Raw genomic sequence first — 21,345 nt, 5'->3', positions numbered from 1 at the left:
AAAAAAAAAAGAGAGAGAGCGTTTAATTGGCATTCTGACATTGTATCTGCATCGCCTGGCTGCTTGGCCTAGGAACTTCATCATGCACTTTGGATGTCTGTGTTTAGAAACAATCAGGAAGATCTTTTTCTTTTCTAAAAATAGATATATACAAACGGCACCATCTTACCTCTGTGAGAAATAGTATTAGGTAAGCCTTCAAAAACCCTGTTTTCAAAATAAGATTAATTGTATAATACCGTTAGAGCCTTCTTTCTGGGAAGCACCTTTACAAACCAGATGAACGTGATTGTATTGGCTGTCTTAGGTATCTAACAATTGATGTTGGCTGAATTGTGCTTTGTGGTCACAGTAAAATGTCTGAAGTTATATTTGAGAAACATATTCTAATGTCTAAAGATAATTCTTCATTACACAAAGGCGGGAACATCCAGATTGCTTAAGGCCGTCTTCGTAAAGTTTCCACTGACAACCTTGTACACTACATAGATGTAAATGAAATTCTATACGGGAACGTACTTTGTAATTTATAAAGCACTTAAAAAAATTTTAAGGGCCATAATACCATCTTCTAATCTGCCCTCATATCAGATCCATTGCTATTCCTTCTATGCTTATTTTCCCATTCCTATACCCAGAAGCAAGTTTTTCCACCACACTGTGCCTGCTGCTGCTAACATTCTCTTGCCTAGTGATTACTGTTTATTCTTTAAGCATTAATTGACCACCCATTGTGTACTTTTATGTATTGAGTATTGCCTTGTGCACTATGGGGAAATACAAAAGACTTCTTTAAATACAAACATAATCTTTGGCCTCAAATGGTTTGTACTTCGGCAGGAATTCCTTCATTCAGTAAACATTAATGTGCCAAGGCATTATTCTGGGCTATGCAATTCCAAAGACAAACAAGATATGGTCTCTGCCCTCAAGAAGCTCAGTATAACTAAGGAGACCAAACAAATACAACAGGGAAAAAGTTTACAAAGGAAAGTTCAAGTACACTTCAACTGACATAAGAATTATGCCCAAGGGAATTCCCCGGCGGTCCAGTGGTTAAGACTCTGCGCTTCTACTGCAAGGGGTATGGGTTCGATCCCTAGTCAGGGAAATAAGATCCTCCTGCATGCCGCGCGTGGCAGCCAAAATAAATAAGTAAAAATAAAGAAAAATAAATAAAAAAGAATTATGCCCAAGTAATAAACTTGCCACTTAACAATGTACTGGAAATGACTGGTTGCATCCACCTTCAAATGGGCTCCTAAGCATCTCATTTCTGCCCTGCCCCCACTCCTCATTCCTTGGCTCCAGGCTCTAACCAGGCTGTCTGGGTGATGGTACCACTATTGTCTGTCCCATCTCCACTTGTCTGTCACTTTATCTCTAATCAGCAGCATCAAACGTATTATAAACCCCCCTCCCAATTATTTTTCCCCTACGTCTTTCGACTCACAGCTGAATTTTTCAGCCTTTTACTCCAAGCTATGCAAGTTGTCACTAACTTCGTTTTCCCCACCTCTTCCTTTTCCACCACATGTCTGGCCATCTCAAGAAGCTCTCTTCTCCCTTTTCTCTTATTTCCTGGGCTCATTCCTTTTCATCCTATTCTTTTTCTAGTCATTCTTGTTTGTGAATCAGAAGATGATCTTAACCACTTCTGCTTAGCAATTGTGTTCAAACTTGCTCTTGGGTCTCTAGCTGCATCTTCCTAATTCTCCAGTTAAACCTGTATTTTGTCAAGCATCAGTATTACATTTTTTTAATCTCTTACTCCATTTTAAGAAGTTGTTTGACCAACCTACGCCCTTTTTGTGCATTATATTCTTGCCTTGTTGATGAAATCTACTGGAGATACTGCACACAAACATAGCTACAGTTAAATGCAGCATACACACAGTTCATTGCCACCCACCGTCATAACCTGCTCTGGGTTGGTGCTTGGAACCATTGTCTTAGCTGTTCCTCAGATACCAATACTGAGTATATCTTTAGCTATATCTTCATCATGTCACCCAGGGACCATGGACAGCACAATTTCCTTAAGACTCCTCATTGAGCAACTTTTGTTGTTTTCACAACATTTTGCAGAGATTACCTCAGATTTTTTAAAGGTGTTCTATCATTTCATGATTTTCAAATATACCCAGTGAGCTAGATAGGAAGAGGTTTCAGAGATCTGATACTAGCTCAGTTTTGTGTGTTGAATGTGTGCTTTTAATCCGCCTCTCAATGTTCTCATATACACCACCACCACTGCCCCCTAAAAACATTTAATGCTGAGCCACCATGCTATGAAAAGATAGCATGGAAAACAGAAACACCATGAAGTGTTTTATATGTATTTAAATATTACTGTAATGTTACTTTTAAACTTCAGATTTTTTTTTTTTTTTTTTTTTTTTTTTTGCGGTATGCGGGCCTCTCACTGTTGTGGCCTCTCCCGTTGCGGAGCACAGGCTCTGGACACGCAGGCTCAGCAGCCGTGGCTCACGGGCCCAGCTGCTCCGCAGCACGTGGGATCTTCCCGGACCGGGGCATGAACCCGTGTCCCCTGCCTCGGCAGGCGGACTCTCAACCACTGCGCCACCAGGGAAGCCCAACTTCAGATATTTTTAAATCGACACTTTGAGTCAGGAATCAATTTGAAGGTAGCCAAACTTTCAGAATTGCAAATCAAGAAATGATATCACTTCAATGTGGAGTTTAAAAAAAGGATACAAATGAACTTATCTACAAAACAAAAATAGAGTTACAGATGTGGAAAACAAACTTATAGTTACCTGTGGTAAGGAGCAAGGGATACATTGGGAGATTGGGATTGACATATACACACTACTATATATAAAAGAGACAACTAATAAGGACCTACTGTATCACACAGGGAACTCTACTCAATACTCTATAATGGCCCATATGGGAAAAGAATCTAAAAAAGAGTAGATACATGTACATGTATAACTGATACACTTTGCTATACACCTGAAACTAACACAACATTGTAAATCAACTATACTCCAATAAAACTTTTTTAAAAAAATTAAAAAAGCAATGATACATGGCAAAACAGCAGAGTCTGGGAGCACCCCAGTTTAGTCAGAGATATGCTGCTCCTCTCAGGGCACCTCACGTACTTAAGGCTAGGAGTGTGAATATTATGCAAGGATGGACAGGGCTCGTTTCATATATCTGTTTGAATATGTAAAAGTATGCAGCTTGTAAATACATGTTCAAATACCCCTGTATAGGTATGTTAGATTATTTTTTATTCCAAGATTGCCAGTTTCTCCATTATGTATGAAATGACAAATCTGCCTTCACCAAAGACTTATAGATTTTGGGTAAATCTTATAGTGTTTTTATACATTTGCCCTTTTTTGAGCTAAGTAAGCATTATCATTCCTGCTTTCAAGACACAGCTGATTAATAACTTTATTCATGAGTTGTAGCTTAGTTACCTATAGCTTAGTTAATTGCATTTCAATTTTACTTAATTTTTTTTTTTCAGGAAATCAGGTTATCCATGTTCATTTCAAAGTCCAGTTACTTGGGAAACTAACATTTCCAGAGAAAAAAAATTTTTCCAAAAAAAAAAAAATAGAATCCTCTTTATTCCATTAAGCTGTGGTTCCCCAGCCCTTGGGGTTCACTGGCAAATGGTGGAGCTCCTACGGACTTCAGAGGATCCCTGTTCTCAGATCCTCCCTGTGGGGTGCACAGCAGGACAAGATACAAGCTCTATTTCTACCAGCTCATCTACCTGTCTCTGCTTTACAGTTTAACCATATTTTTAAAAAGCACATATTCTTCTGGGGATAACCCATTCATGACATTTTCGTTTTTATTGCCTAACTTGGTTTAGTTAAGTCAAAATCCTCAGAGCAATTTTGTGTAAAAAAATCTAAAAACTTATTCAAAAACAAAATATAAAATGGCAACAGCTCAGGAAAAAACTCTAAAACCTGGCTTACGTTTGAAATAACAAGTAAAAGTTTTTAACCTTGAAGTTTATTTTTACAAGAATCCCTTAGTCACAGTTGCAATCCTGTGTGAGCATGCTTTATACGCCGCTGCCATTCTGTATTCCCTATCGACGTGGAGTATCAGATGACCTCACGTGGCTAAAGTCGCACAGCAAAAACAAGACTAGCGAACTTAAATAGAATATAAAGCAGTATACTGTTAACTTTGTGTTTGATTAGATTGCTAATATCAGCCATTTTATCTTAAAAGTTTCAAATAAATCTGCTCAAACAAATGATAGGAAAGGGTTCTAAATCACTCCACCTCTGAGCCTCCTTTTCCTGTACAAGTACATACTGAATTCTCAAGTCCTGAGGTATTTATTTCTCTTGTTCTTAACTATCGTTAACCATTTTCCTTTTTTCCTTATGGTTCATATAAAAATAATGGTTAAAGTCGTGTTACTATGTAAACCACATGTAGAATTAAAGGGAAATATTTATCAAAACAGTGACCTTTCGAGTTTGATTAGTAAAATCACCCGGGGAGTTATTGTTCCATCCCACCTGATCAGTGGGTAGAATGCACACTTTATCATGCCCCTCCTGGGAATGTTTCTTAAACTCTCCAGAAGTCTAGGAACTCTATGAACTGAGAGTGGGAAATGGAATAAATGATTCTGAGACTAAGACAAAGAGTTACAGTGAATTATTTTGGGTTTTCTGTTTTTTAATTTTCATTTGGGAAAGGATTAGTACTTGTCAAGGTGCAAAGAATGAACAGAATCCATGGTAGAAGTCTGAGATTGGAATTATAAGTCTGCTTTGTCCTTAGAGATGATGGTATAGATTCCATGTTTGAAACAGTACCATGTAAAAGGGAAATTAAAATCTTCAAAATGCTTTGTTTTCTAAATCTTGTTTACAGAATTCTCCCAATAATATGAGCCTGAGTAATCAGCCGGGCACTCCTAGGGATGATGGCGAAATGGGGGGAAATTTCTTAAATCCTTTTCAGAGTGAGAGTGTAAGTATTCCCTTGACTACGTTACTATATCCAGATTTTATTTCTGAAGCTCTTCTTTAGAATAAATGCATAAAGCCATTTTTACGACTGTTTATCTAGAGTTCAATAGGTTGATCTTTTAAAAGTTAGAAAACTAAGTGGAATTTCTTTGAAAGTATTAAAAAATAAACTTTCTACTCCAATTCTGTGTACATAGTTACAAAGACAAAAACTTTAATACTAATTTTACGTTAGAAAACATCCACCATAAAAGAACGTACTAGAAACAGGTTGCATATGTGATCGTTTTTATAAATTTTTCACATTACTAAAATGTCTTTGATCACTGCAAAACCAGGTTTATTCTCAGTGCTGTCCTGAAAGCTCTGAAAATTGTCTCTAAGATGTCTTTACATTATGCACTAGACTTTCCTGTCTTGTATGTTAACGAGTTATTTACATTTAACCTGAACTGGATATCCACGTCGTTTTCTGTGTGACTATAGTGTTAAGCAAAGGCAATATCATTTCATGTCTCCACAGAAGTAGATAGGAGCAAATGGAGAAGCGATAAAATTTATTCCTTCATTTAACAGTCACTGAGCACTGTCTACAGGCCAAAGCAATGTGCTAGGCACTGGAAAGACCAAAAGGACAACATGGTATCTTTTCTCAAGGACTTATTGCATTATACAATAATTTATTAACTAATATTTCACATAAGAAGCATCTATAGGATTTTTAAAAATACAATTTCCCAGAACCCTCCCTGGACCCAGCAAATCAGAATTTCCAGGAGTGGGGCCAGGCATCCTCCCATGTGAAAAAGCTTCGTCAGTGATGCTGATGCACATTCTCTGCTAAGAACTCCTGAACTGGAATAAAGGAGTTCAGAACCCAAACTAGTTTCATGTTCATAGAATCAGTGCCTCCAATACATGTACCGCCATCATTAAAGTAATGGAGGATCTACCAAACTATAAACAGAATCAGAAGAGAAAATTACCTTCATTTTGCCCAGACCTTTACCAGAGTTGATGCCATCAGAATTTGAAGCGGTGGCTAATAACATACCTACTTTTGCACAGAATGGCTGCTTCCCAAAATGGAACCCAAGATGGAGTGTTCTGTGGTTTCCTTTATTTCTTGGTGTTGACCTAGCACCTCGGCATGGGACAAGACTTCCCTTGTTTTTAGACTTTAATTTCTGTTAAAACTAGAAATAATATTATGATCTTTAGTTTATCTGTTTTATTTGCAGGATATTTATGATTAGTGAGAACCAAGAAGGTATACATAAAAACTCATATTTAAAGAAATCAAAAGATTAGCCTGTCGATGAGGAAATAGAAAAATGTGAGGAACTATATAGTTTTTCATAATGCTTAGGATTATGGGATTTCTTAGAGCCCGTTTCTTTCACTAGTTTGCTTCAAGACTATGGACAAATTAGTTAATTTTAATTAATTAATGTTCACTTTATCTAATTAGAGACATTAATTTCATTTTATGCTAATTCTTCCAGTAATGGTATAATTCAGTGAGGTATATGATAATTAATTCAGTTCAATTCAACATGTATTGAGCCTGCACTATGCAAAGCACTAGGTTAAGGACAAAATATTCTGAAACAAACATAATACATCCCTAACCTCAAAGAATGCAATCTGATGGGAAAAACATGTTTACACAACTAATTAAACCATATGTCAGATTAATAAGTGCTACAATAGATATAAACCAGGTGTTTTAAGAGCACCAAGGAACGTATTAATTTTGTATTGGAAAAGAAAACTTCTTTAAAAAGGTTCCACGTGACTTTAGCTTTAGGGGCAGCGACGACAGGAACTCTCCTCCTTCCTTCCCAGATTTGTTGTGGGCGACTGCCGCCTTGTTTGCCAGAGAGGGGAGCTGCTTCAGAGTTGGCATCAGAAAGCTCTTCACGGGGATCAGAGAATCAGATAGAACAGGACTTAAAAAACTACTTTGTGCAGAATAAACACCAGCCTCATCCTTTAACCCCAAGTGGATTATGCACATGCTGGATAGCAGATCCCTCTGGGAATATGTGCGTAGCATATAGAGCCACTGGAGTAGGGCTTCCCCCACCCCTGACTCCTGACCCAGCCTCGCTACCCTTAAAGCCAAGAAGCAGGTAAAACGCCAGACTGCTGTGCAGAGTTAGCAGAGAACAGAAGCTCCCTCCTGTCTCCCCCCTCCCTCTCTCCTGTCCCCACTAGCAAAGTCCCCAAAAGAGAAATACTTGGATGATGGTTGAGAACCTGCACCACCGCCTGGAGGGTAGTGCAGCCTTGGAAGCGGGTCCACACTGGCTGCGCTGTTCTGTCTGCCAGGTGAGGGGTCTACATGCTATGAGTGACACCCTGGTTATCTGTGGCTTCCTCTATCACATCCACACATTTTTGTTTGCACCTTTTTAAAAGATCAAGAAAAGAGAACAGAGAGGAAGAAGACAAAAGAGATTCATTGCTGACAAATGTAGTAAGGCCTTGAAGTAAATAGACTAGGTATCTCCACTAAGTTAGCTTTACTATCATCAAGGAAAACCAGGAGGTCCAAGAGGGAGGGGATATATGTATACATATAGCTGATTCACTTCACTGTACAGCAGAAACTAACACAACACTGTAAAGCAATTATACTCCAATTAAAAATAACTAATTTTTAAAAAGAAAACATTTCCAGTAACTAAACATGCAAACTGAATTCTAGTGGTTTCTAATGCACATAAGTCTGAAAAGCACAGATTTTTGAACAGTCTGCCTTTTGAGGGTTTGTCGGTCTTTATCTTGAAGTTTAACCACATAAGAGGCCTGGGCAGACAGCAAATATCTATTGACTGATTATCATGTACAGACACTATCCCAGTCACCTTACACATACTACTTAATGTAATCAATATAGAAACAGAAATGTCCAATCCAAAGGCAGAAACCTTGCAGTGCCAACACACTTTACACAAGAAAATAGGAATCAAAAAATGTTTCAACATTCAGACTCTTTTGGGGGGGGATCCAAAAAAAGCCTTTATTTCAAGAAACAAAGATGCCCCCTAGTGTTCAAACTCTATAAAATGTTTGGCTTTAAAAACATAATACAAAAAGGCTTAATTCAAGGAATAGTGCTTCGTGCCTCTCAAGTAAGCAGTTAGTCTTATTTCTTGAATTAATTTAGCAGAATATTTGCACCATACTGAGCAAACATGCTATTAAAATCATGGTGTCAAATAGAAATTAGAAACAAGGTGGTAGATCATTTCCTATTACCCTTACTGCCTTTTTTCATTTTCTTCTCTTGTAAAGAAATCACATATGCCCCAATTTTTTTTTTTACATAGTCACATACACACTAGATTTATTTCACTTTAGTTCAGCTCAGGTACCTGTAGTATTATCTCTCATTAAGAAAAAATATTATATAGATGCTTAGAAATAGAAATGTAAGATCTGAAGTGTTCTTGAAGTGTATGAAGAGAAATGTAAGATCTGAAGTGTTCTTGAAGTGTGTGAACAGAAATGTATGCACATTGTTCGAAGATTTAATGGATATTTCTGATGGAGTCCATGGTACATGAACTGGGTATAATAAATTCTCTAGCTCATGTTTTACATGCATAACCAAACACTGATGCAGTCAACAGCACTGTAAGGCCATTTTATCATTTGATCGAGGAGAACCAGACTCAGAATAGTTTTGAATGCTGTGATATCAGGGCAACCTGATATCACAGCATTCTGACACAAACACTAGAATATGTCATGGCATATTGATGCAGCAGTACAACAGAAACATTGCAGTGTGGTCTCAGGACAATACACCATGAATATTTTATGTCTCTAAATACGATACCCCATTTAACACTTGCTCTTCTACTTCTAGAAAACTGTAAGCCACTTCTGCTTGAATAGTAATCAATAGCAAAATTCCTTTTTGCTGGCACATTCTGTGAGTTTCCCTAGAAAGTTTGCAATTTCCCTCAATCTTACTTAGTTGAAGGAGTTTCAATAAAGGCAGCAGCAGACGAGCAGTTTACAGCCTTAGCAGTGCAAATAGCCCATCGCTTATAAAGACAGTCACACACAAATACAATCTGTTTTACTGTACCAAATACACTTAGGGCATCATTTTACAGTTACTTGTACTATTCAAAATTTAAATTTCATTAGATGCTTGCTAATTTTTGAGCTGTATTGCTTGGAGATGGTGCTTCCATCCTTTCTGACTGAATCTGGCCCTGACTTTCATGTTGTACCCTATTTTCCACTCAGTTTCCTCCCTGAATAAGCCTAACTCTCTTAACTTCCCAATGAATCTGTAACAAATTCTCATTTTACTGTAAGATTTGCTTAAGATATTTGAAATATCACAGGTTAAAAATCCTAACAATTGCCAATGTTAAGAAATGGGAGCAACCAATAACCATGCTTGGTAGCAGAGAATGTGCTTGTCTCTATATACACATACTTTTAATGGTGTATAATTAGAATGCAGGCTATAATATATTCTTAACTATATTCCCTAATGTTACATTGCATTTGACTGAACTGGAATAATCCTTGTGAAAAAAGGATTCAGGAATTTTTAAAATCTGATTATTCAGGATGTGCATTAAATGAGATGGTCTCTAGAATTAATTATGACTTATCCAGAAAATTTTTTTCCAACATATCCTTTGAAGTCCTTTTTAAAAAAGGAGACTTTAAAAAAGCTTTAAAGTCTTTCACTGTTTTTAGATTGGCACAATATACCCATTAAAAGCTTTGTCTTTAAAATAATGATTGATGGGCTTCCCTGGTGGTGCAGTGGTTGAGAGTCCGCCTGCCTGCCGATGCAGGGGACACGGGTTCGTGCCCCGGTCCGGGAGGATCCCACATGCCGCAGAGCGGCTGGGCCCGTGAGCCATGGCCGCTGAGCCTGCGCGTCCGGAGCCTGTGCTCCACAACAGGAGAGGCCACAACAGTGAGAGGCCCGCATACCGCCAAAAAAAAAAAAAAAATAGAAAAAATAATGATTGATGATCTAGCTGCGCTATTTAAAATTAAATACAGTTAAATTTTCAGTTCCTAAGTTACACTAGCTACGTTTTAAGAGCTCAGCAGCCATGTGTGGGCGCTGTACTGAACAGCACAGAATAGAACATATCCATCATCACAGAAGGTTCTACTGGGCAGTACTGATTGGCTCACCGATCCTTACTATAAATAAGCAGTAGCCATAGAAAGCATAGATTAAATTTCCTATGCCCATTTTGCCATATTCGTATGTTTTCTACTTTTAATAAAACCTTAGTATCCATTTATCTCCTTGTTTAGTCTTGCCCCTGAAAGTCAAATGCCAAAATATGATTATTTTGTCAAAGGTTGTGGATAGGTCATGGCAGTGTGCTGTCATTATTTGTAGTGGAGATTTGCATGGTATCTCCTGATGAGATGGGGGTAGATCCCCTCCCAGCTCAGGGACGGGGTGGGCTCCACTTCACTGATCCTTCTCAATGATTGTTTGGGGGTTTTGGGTTTTGTTTAGCTTTGCTTTTTCATTGCCACTATCAAGCATAAAGAGGGAGTTTTTCTATCAAACTGAATCCCCTTTCGCTTCTCTGGCAGTCTCCCCTTTATATCACCCTACTCACTGTAATCCAATGTGGAAGGTCAGTAACATATATAAATTAGCTTTCCTATACTGAGGAAATTTGAGGCTATTAAGGGATTAACAAGTAGATTTTTCCTTGATTTGACCTGTGTTTAAAGGATTAACAATCCTCCCCCTAAGGTCCAGTGACCCGTTTTCAGGCTTAGTCATCTGCTTTTACTCAGGATCAATGTAGGCTTTTTGGTTTGAGCACTAGATCAAACTCTAATGACCTCCAGTCCAGACTTCTGCCAGCTGAGCCACTGTCACCCTGCGCTCTTCCCTGGGAAATCCTGCTTTCACCATATTAACAAATCCATCCCTATCTAGTACACACCTTATACTTCGTTTCTGGTTCCTGCACGACCTCCGCTCATTTGGAATTCACTTCTTTCTGTTCTGTCTGTTCCTTTTTTAGAAGGTTCATGCTCCCCTTCCCAGGACCATCACTGTTCCTGGTTAAGCCCCTGCAGCCTGGGACCAAACCCTCTCACTTTATCTGCCTCTTTCCATGAGGTGCAATCATTATTAGCGCATTAAAAGGAATTCCCTTTTGCCCTGGTCCTCACAGGTTCTCATAAAGCATTTAAAATATTCAAGAGGTCATATTAAATATGGAAACCGTTACCACTTGGAAATAGACGCTCCTCCTTCCCATCACAGGGGATCTATAATGTGCTGTCCAAGATGGTGGCCACCAGCTACGTGGAGATATTTAAATAAGTTAAAGTTAAATAACATTAAAATTTTAGTTCCTGGGCTTCCCTGGTGGCGCAGTGGTTGAGAGTCCGCCTGCCGATGCAGGGGACACGGGTTCGTGCCCCGGTCCAGGAAGATCCCACATGCCGTGGAGCGGCTGGGCCCGTGAGCCACGGCCGCTGAGCCTGCGCATCTGGAGCCTGTGCTCCGCAACGGGAGAGGCCACAACAGTGAGAGGCCAGCGTACCAAAAAAAAAAAAAAATTTTAGTTCCTCAGTGGCACTGGCCACACTTCGTGGGCTCAAGTTGCCACATGTGGCTAGTGGCTTTCATACTGGACACCACAGGTTGTGGAACATGTCCATCGTTGAATTTTGCCCATCTGTTGGGCAGAGCTGCTCTAGAACTTTTCTGTCACAGTATATTCCTCAAGCATATGAGGGTAGATTGGCATCATTATCAAAATAATTGCTGTTTGTCATTTGTTAAGACCACTTTTCCAAATTTCTGAAAGTCTCGCCTTTTACCAATGGTCAGCCTCAAACTGACAAGTAACATGTAACAAGAATGCCCCTACTCCCACCCAGAAATGCTTGTGGATTGAGCTAGGAGTCACAGCTTCAAGGAAGAAGTTTATATGCTAAAGTATAAATCAGACTCTTAAGTATTTTCTAAATGCTTTAATAAGGATTTCTTATGGCCAGCTGGGAGTTATACTATTACTCCAGCATTTACTGAGCACTTTCCGTGTATTCAATAAATACATAGTTTTAAGGGTTTTATAGTCAGTCCTCCCAAAACCCGTTTAAGATCGATACTATCATTAAGCTGATTTTACAGGTGAGGAAACAAGCACAGAGAGGTTAGTAACCTCCCAAGTTTACACAGCTAACAAAGACTATCCTATCCCTCACACGTATTTGATTATTATGAATCAACCTTGGACTAGATTTACCCAAATTGTTCCAAGGGCCTATGAAACATGAATCTGGCTAGGAGAAAGCTGAGGGACTAGATACTTATCAAACCCCTAAGCTCAGAGAGAGAATGAGACTGCTTGCTTTCCAGAGGAAATATTTAACAGTTCAGGACAGTCAATTCTATATAATTTTACTCTTTTTATGCTTTCTTATTTTTATGCTGTATTTAAAGCTTGTGCATAAAAGACATTAAAATTCACAGTTACTATTGTTTACCAAGGAAAATGTTAGTGGCCTGTAGAAGAATTGTTGTTAAAATATGGATTCTTCTCTCCTTCTAGTACTCCCCTAGCATGACAATGAGTGTGTGATCCATTACCAAGTCTCCTCATGGAAACCACAGTGAGTCAGCCCTTCACAGAACTACTACGGAAGAAAATTATTCATCACAGTGTACAGTTAAACAAAGGAATCTCAGTCACACCAAACCAACCTTTTTATTTCCTGCTCTCTCCCCTATTTTGTGAAGAAAGCGGGTCCAAACGTGATTCGAACAACTGTACAGAGCGGCATATTAGAATTGCCCTCAACGGAACTGCAAATGATTATCTGTGTATGTATATGTGTGGGAAAGAGAATGTATTGTATGTGTGTATGTTATATGGACACATGCACATACATACATTGACCCACAGGACATTGTAAAATACTATCACATGACATCTTAAGTAGAAATAAGTAGGGACTTTTATTCCATCCTTTTTTTCACGTTTACATTTTAATTATTAAAAGTTGCTCCTGCCCCTCCCTGATCTATTTTGTGCTGTGTATATCACTGCTTTATATAAGTTATTTTTTAAGGTGAACTCAGATGTTATGGTTTTGTAAATGTCTGCAATCATGGATAGGAATAAAATCGCTTATTTGAGAGCTTTCATTAAATTGCGTGTGATGCAAGTTATCCTGTGAATCACAAAGTATACTGTCTCAGAAAAGAAGTGTGTCTTCATCTTTATGTCAAATCAAACAACTTCTCAGTAACCTTCAGTGAGTATTTTTGTACTTTTTATGTAGGAAAAGTGTTACTTCAAATCAACAAAAGCTTAACTGGGGCCTAACACAGTATATTTCTGCAATAACTGCTCTAGATGGAATTCTTGATTTGTCTTAGATGATACAGAAAATCATTAATTAGCCATGATTGCTTAGACCATAGCAATAAAGTGACAGGGGTCATCATATTTTTAGCAACATATTTCCTCTTTAATATGATAAAGCCCAGAAGTGGTAACACAGCTATTTGCTTGAATATGTCACTTGTCACCAGGAATGCTAGAGCTAAATTTTTAATAACATACTAACGTGAAATGTACCTCATTTTTATTCAGACTTGTGAATATCTCCACATAGACACTGCAAAGGAGATAGATTCAAATGATTGAGACTTTCAGCACAAGGGGGAGGGAGTTTTTAATCACACACCAGGGGCTCTGGAGTGCTGCTTCTCTACCCAGGTATCTTAGTAGCAGCAAAACTGACTGTCCCTTCTTGCGGCCAGCAGAGCACCTGCTCTGTTCCCAGGATATAGGACTTATAGTAGAGCGAAATTATTGATATAACTATATTTCATCTAGCCATTGACTTCAGTAGGCTACATCTGCTTCATATAACTGTTCATAAAACATTAGAAAAATTTAAACAAAACACTTCCCTTATGAAAGCACATTGCTCTATGGCCCTTTCCAGATCTTTTGGGTTTTCTGTGTTGAGTCAGGCATACAAACATCAAAGTCATAATAGCAAAGTCTGAAGACTGATTTTACATTCTAAAGCTAAGTTGGTGATCCTTTCTTTGAAAATTGTGATAAAAATAACCATTGATCAGCAACTATATATCCAGACTCCAGAGACTTTGAAAAGCATTGTTTAATCTCAGGTAAGGGGCATCCATATTTCTTTAGGCGTATGGTATCTAAAGTGAAAATTTGGCAATATATTTACTAGTTCCTCATCCCAGATGACTTATTTCTCTCAAATCCATAAGGATTTATTCCTTCTGAAAATAAAGATTTTTGCCTGTGCATGACAGGGATGTCAGGCAGAACTGTTAAGAGGGGAAAAGGAAGCTGAATTAAAATTTATGTTCCAGATTTAAACTAATCAAACTAGTTGCCATTAATCACACAGTGTGCCAGAGGCTAGGACTGCACACTGGAGAACAACTTCAAGCTTTCAAGCCACAGAGAGGCTTTCATGAAAAATTCAAACGACAAGGTCTTTAACTCAAGCCAAGGTAACCTGAAGATGACACCTTGTACAGACACATGAATTTACCAAGAATAATTTTAACTTTCACTTTTTATGACAGCTGTGTGAACACTGAGAGTCTTGTGATTATTAAGCTTAATCTTATAATGCTAGAATTTTGAAACCTTTTGTTGACTCTTTTCTCTATTGTTACTGATCTTGAATTTCTTTCATTTGCCTTCTAAGAAGGTATTGTTTCTTATAGTCAAAGAATCCTGAGCATGATTTTACTTGCTCTTATTTTGGAAGTAATATTGGAATATGAAGGCAATAGGGTCCCATTATTTCTAGCCTATTTGGTCAAAATAGTAAAATTGACGTTTTCCAAGGTATAGCAATCAATTCAGCGTATTTCTCTTTCTCTTGGAACCCAGATTAAAAATAGCTAGTTTTTTAAATTCCTGAAATCATTGAAAATTTGAAGAAGTTGTATTCAAGAAAACCAGAAAATAAAGATATTTAATTCCAATATCAAATAATTTTCTCATGCACCGAATGGAGGATAGTATATCTATATATTAATTTTGTTTAGGTTTTGAATCATTTAAACCTTATCCTTTTCTCTTTTCACCCATATTTTCCATGCATTTGTGTTGGTCTTTACATATACTACCTGTTCCTGAGTTACTTTTAACATTTCACCTCACAGTAACATTAGCAATTCTTGCCTACATTGAACATATAAAATATACATGTGAAATATAAAAATAAATAGGTGAAAACATTAACTCTTATTACTCTGCTTTGCGTTCTGCCTAACTCACTACAGTTGAAAATATATGTCAGAGTCTTTCTAAGGTACATATGTCCTTAACTAGCTACCTTTCTTATAGCAAAGCTGCACACAGGAACAGAGGCTGTGAGGTGCCACTGATCTGGTAACAACCCACACATTTGATGGGTGAATGTTCGTTCTCCTTTCCCAGTGTTCCAGTTTGGACTCAGTTGCTGATGAACAGGAATTACATGGCTAAGAATCTGAGGTTAAGATTTCTCTATTGCCAGGAAATTAACAAATCTGCTCCCTGAGCCATGGAAAGTGCCCAAAACAACCCTTTCCCTCCAGGAATAAAATAAAGTGCCATTTCTATATTTATGATTCTCTAAGCTATCTGAACTCTGTTGCATTTCATAGGATCATTCAGTTAACACTCTTCTTGTAGTTTAAAAGAGCAAATGAAAATATATGAGTTCAGTTTGGACATGAGGAAGCCCTACGTCTGTCCATACCTTTTCTCTATCATTTCATCCTGAGAATGTGCAGCCAAGCATTTAGAACTGTGCGCTTGGCAAAGAGTTTTCCACAGTCCTTAATCCCATGAAGTCTTGATTGGGCTTTTTCTCCACGTCTCCTTCCCAATCCCTGCACCCTCCAGTAGAAATAAGATACAAACTGAACATTTTTACTTTCTTAGCCCTTACAGTTTTCTTCTTCATATAGTATATAGTTTTCCTAGGGGACGTAATCACAATTTCCACTTTCTGACTGCCACTGTTAATTGGGTCAGTGAACCATACCTTAAGAAATACTGGAAAAGTGAACCACTATTAATACACTTCCATTTGGCATATTAAACTTGCGTGTGTGTGTGTGTGTGTGTGTGTGTTGGGGGTGGCAGTGTGAAGTTTGCTCACAAAACACTTCCATTATGACTTATATTATTGCACAACTGGTAACTATTAATTCCTTCCTTTGTATGTTATTTCAATGGTAAAATAGCTGATTAAGGTGATTTCGGATGGAAAGAGTAATACAAAACATAAGCAGATGGACTCACCTGCTTTCACATCCTCTGCTAGCTTGTCCACATTAGGCTTTCTTGAGAAGGCACTGCACCTAAAGGTAAGAGCATAAATGACCATCTAATCCTTGGTCACTTCACTGCCACGAATTGTGCAATAATTACAGTCTTTTGATGTAGACATTTGTTTAGAAGAAACTGAGTTGATGTTATTTCAGCAAAAATGTCAACTTTACCCATGAACTGTAATTCTCATTGAAAGGAGTGACCTACAGATGAAAACACCTGAGACCTCTTTAATTACTTTCCTGAACTATATTCTAAAGAGAAATGATCAGTTGAGTAGGTCTCCTAAGGAGGATTTCCTCTAAGTTTCTCATGTTAACTTAGTACAAATGGTCTTCCTGAGTAGAAGAAAAATAATTTCTGTAAGTATTGATAGTTTAATGTGAATATTTTTGCTGACTACATCCTTAAATACGTAGACAAATATATAGATACTGTAAAATTTAAAGTGGGACTAAGTGTTTTCATGTATAGTTTGTCTTTTCCCCCTTTGCGGATTTACTGTCCTCAGGATAAATTGGACTCACTTTGATTATCCCAGTTATTGAAATGTAATGATATGTCCCTAGAAATATTTAGCATTTCCATTTTTTAAGTGAGATGTGCAATTAACGTGACAAAGGCAAGTGTTAATATTCCTATTAAAAAAGTATTTATTCCCAGAATTTTTTCCCAGTTAACATTAAAACTTTATCCCACTTTTCTCTTTTGTACCAAATGACCTCAGTACATTGCCCAGAAAATGAAATTTGGATTCTTCAGTGTTCTCAGAACACAAGACAACATGTTATTAGCTAAATTACCATCGTGTCCTGACAGAATTGCTCAGGAAAACGCAATTAATCATCTACTTATTAAAAAACAACAACTCAAATAACCTTTCCAGTTTACGTAATTTGAAAATAAACCTAATTTTAGCCACACCTTAGAAATGTTTTTAATATAAACAGATTAAACTGTGTATGTGGCTTTCTATTAGATTATATTTCAAAATATTTACTTTCCATGCATTACAACAGTTAAAAACTTAACAGAAACTATATGTTAGAATGAATAAAGGACATGGTGTTGTTTCAAACATGAATGGACAAGTCTTTATAACGAGGGTTCTTTATAGCCATCAGCTTATTGTACTGTTTAATTTATCTAATTATGATTTTAAGAATTTAAGATGTTTTCTTCCTACATGTGTTAAAATGTTACTTATAATATCTTCCTGGAAAAACAATTATTTGTCAGGCTTTTATGAATGCACAATTAATGTATAACTGTAATTGGAGTCTGGGATGCCTCTTCATAACCTCCTGTCCTTCATTCTACTATGGCCACCAGCTACCCAATACATTTTGTAAATTCAGCGTCTGCCTGTGTGTGTGTGTATGCACACATGCATGCACATACGTGCATTATTACATTTTCAATTGGATTTATCACTCCCCATTTTTGTACAGATATTTGAGCTAGTCACGCAGTGTAAAAGGTTGCCATAAAGATGTACGTAAATATCCCTTAATTTCGCACATTTTCACATTTAATTCTAAAAATACAGATTTTCATCTACAGTTTCTACCATTTCTAGCCTCTAGCTTTATTACTTATTGAAAAAGTAAAGGAAATTGTTCATATGAAGCTAGCATAAATGCTGTCTGAATGATAAAATTGTAATTAATGTGGACATCTGTGTCTACAATTGAATTAGGCATTATGCTTTATGTAAAAACCAGGTGTCTCTAATATCAAAGAATTTCTTTATATGCATTTAAATGGGTTATGATGAGTGGCTAGCTCTCTGCGGTCAGATAACTAAACTTTGAATACCAAAAATATAACTAATATTATTAGCAAATCTGTTAATGGGTAAAAAGTTCAGTATTTTATTCCAAGTAGGATTGCACATAATGTGGAAATCTGAGGCAGTTATACAGGTGATTCGTGTAAAACTATGCTTCTCCTCAAGTACATTCATCTTTCTGATGAATTATACAGATGGTCGCCTCAGCTCACCATGAGCATTTGCCCAAATACAAATTCTGAAGTAGGTTCTGCACACTACTGCATATATATTTAAGAATATAGGAAGAGGGAGGTCTATAACTGAGATTAAGAATTCATCCTAGGGCTTCCCTGGTGGCACAGTGGTTGAGAGTCCGCCTGCCGATGCAGGGGACACGGGTTCATGCCCCGGTCCGGGAAGATCCCACATGCCACAGAGCGGCTGGACCCGTGAGCCATGGCCGCTGAGCCTGCGCGTCCGGAACCTGTGCCCCGCAACGGGAGAGGCCACAACAGTGAGAGGCCCGCGTACCGCAAAAAAAAAAAAAAAATTCATCCTAGATAAAATGGAAGCATATAAATTATTTTTTCAATAAATTCTTAAATGCTGTTTCTGTAGTATTCAAGAGAATTTAAGTGTTTTATTTTTAGCATTATGGTTTTGACCCACATGGTGTCTACTAGCTCACTGCTGCCACATATTTGTACAGTCTTTAGAAAGGGTAATGCTGTAAATCCCACTGGGCAGACACCTTATTGAGCTGAAGGTTACCTCAAGTAACTTATGAGGCAGTTTTAGCAAGGTGTCTGGATTTCTGGGAGATGGAAAGTAGGTAGCAAGGCAACTGGAGAGTCCCTGAATTGAAACAGGTAGAGTCCTATAACTAAGAACTTCTCTGGAAGTTGTTACTTAAGCTGTTTTTAATGGTGCAAAAGTGGCTATTAGTGGTAGTAACATCCTGTAGATTCAGGACAAGAGTAACATACATTAAAAAAAAAGTCAGTAGAATTAGTTTAATGCCTCCTCGGCTCCTTTTGGTAAGTGAGATAACAGTAAAAGTACAAAATGAAGGGTAAGGGGCTGGAGACTGCACACCCAGGCCCACACAGTGAGACTCACCAAGTGTTTGTTCCCATAGCTCAGTGTATCTCTAAAGGTAAAACAAACCCTTTATATCTAGAGAGGCATAAAAATTAAATAAAAGAAATTCCAGAAGTTTTATTCCCTACAAAATTGTCTGATGACGAATATGGTATTGCCGTTTAGAAAGCTCTAGAGCCAATAGACATTATACATATAAATGTTTATGTCTTAGTTTGCAAAGTTTCCCTTGAAGTCTGAAGGGCCCTGCTTGGCTACAGGTGCATTTCTCAGTGTACAATGATATCAAATTTTCCTCACGTGACTGTATCTTTGCATCTTATAGCACGTAATTCTTGACGATAATAGGAAACTCCTGATATCTACTCAGGTCACATGAAAAACTTTGCTTTTAAATGTGCTCACAATATAATCTCCGTTATCACATATAAAACATAAAATTAGAATACATTGTATAAAAGAATTCAGTGTTTATTATTTTTGTAAATATTGTTTCAGAGAAAGAAATAGTTTAAGAGTTGAAAAGTCAAAAGTATTCTCTTGACAGTCTTAATGGTGCTCACTGTCTTGTCATCAAGTTAATCATTATTCGCTTATGACTGAAGGGATAGTACACATATTTAATGGTCTCAAAATTGTTTTAACAGAACACATGTATAAATAATTGAAAGTAGTAATTAATTTTGAGAACTCAGCATGCTATTACAACAAGCAGTTACTAGCCAAATTTCATATATTTACTTCATCTTTGAGAAGTACTTACCTAGGCACAATTTTTAATTCGATTGAAAAAGCTCCAGAGAGCTGAACTTATACCCAGAGAAAAAGAGAATACAATGAACACTTTCAAACATATAAGCAATATATGAAAGTGTTTTATGAAAATAGATCACTAGCAATTGCAAGAGATCATCTCACCATAAAAGTTCTCAAACTAATACACAATTCAAAATTGAAATGCTCAGTATAAGAGTTACTAATAAGAAATTTACTGAATCCAATAACCAAATCAAAACCAACATAGGAGCCATATCTAATTTGTACCAAAAGTGCATTAGTAAGACCACTACCAGTATTTCTAAGATAATTATCTCCACAAAAATCAGAACATAACCAAATTCTCAATATTGAGACAGAGTTTAAAATTCAATCCATTTAGCAAAAATTCCTTTTGAAATAGGCAACACAATCCTCTCAGGCCCTTCTCAAAAAATAGTAATCTTGCTGAAAGATTTCTGGTTGTAAAACTACATGGTCCAGTGAAGCTCAGTTTAGAATGTAAAGCATTCAAGGTCCAAATCTCAGTAGAACATATATGCTGCGAGTATCTCTAAGATGAGCCTTTTAAGTCATCTCCAAGGGGAGGTGGTCTGGGGTGAGTAGAAGTCTGGCAAGCTCTCTCTGGTTACTTCACTTCCCAGATGACTCAAAACCTTGTTTAATAAGGTATTTACTACTGTATTTAAGTTATAGAAAGCTTTTGTATAGTGTTTCTGTGTAAGAGAGTTACTGAACTGTGTATCTGCAAAAATAAGTAAGCAATATCAACATCCTTTCCTTCAAGCAACCAGAAATATTATGTTGTTTTGCTCTGGCAGGCAGCACTTCAGGAAACACGAAATGTAGATTGGAAAAGTATCTGTTCCAGATAACTTTGATCTTCATTTGAAATCTGTTAAATAAAATATCTTTCTGGTTCACTTGGCAGTATTATTTCTCATCAAGTTTGCCATGACACGAGCTCTTGCATTGGGCCTCAAAAATTGAGGTCCACACTTGTGCATTAAAGAGGCACTGAGGGGTTTCCCTGGTGGCACAGTGGTTAAGAATCCGCCTGCCAATGCAGGGGACACGGGTTTGAGCCCTGGTCCAGGAAGATCCCACATGCTGCGGAGCAGCTAAGCCCGTGCGCCACAACTACTGAGCCTGCGCTCTAGAGCCTGCGAGCCACAACGGCTGAGCCTGTGTGCTACAACTACTGAAGCCCATGCAATAGAGCCCATGCTCCACAACAAGAGAAGCCACAACAATGAGAAGCCCACACACCACAACAAAGACCCAACACAGCCAAAAATAAAAACAAATAAATAAATTTTTTTTAAAAAGGCACTGGAAATGTAAA

The 21,345-nt window shown here is 37.5% G+C and overlaps 1 protein-coding gene across 7 annotated transcripts in view; it reads left to right on the top strand.

Annotated features, from left to right (window-relative positions):
* SSBP2 (single stranded DNA binding protein 2) overlaps positions 1-20,923 on the top strand; it is a 306,203-nt gene extending 285,280 nt beyond the window's left edge. For 6 of the 7 annotated variants that reach the window (XM_067731154.1, XM_067731151.1, XM_067731155.1 and 3 more), the window contains 2 exons: positions 4,888-4,986; positions 12,575-20,923. In XM_067731154.1, the coding sequence (XP_067587255.1) occupies positions 4,888-4,986; positions 12,575-12,604 (129 nt within the window). In that variant the 3' untranslated portion in view covers positions 12,605-20,923. Of the gene's footprint in view, positions 1-4,887; positions 4,987-7,205; positions 7,320-12,574 lie in introns of all 7 variants that reach the window. The other variant, XM_067731157.1, reaches the window with a different exon arrangement.
* The last annotated feature ends 422 nt before the right edge of the window (positions 20,924-21,345 follow it).

The sequence above is a fragment of the Pseudorca crassidens genome, chromosome 3 (genome assembly GCF_039906515.1).
Source record: "Pseudorca crassidens isolate mPseCra1 chromosome 3, mPseCra1.hap1, whole genome shotgun sequence".
Classification (NCBI taxonomy): domain Eukaryota; kingdom Metazoa; phylum Chordata; class Mammalia; order Artiodactyla; family Delphinidae; genus Pseudorca; species Pseudorca crassidens.
The sequence above is the reverse complement of the archived record's forward strand: the minus strand, read 5'-3'. Positions and strand labels throughout refer to the sequence as shown.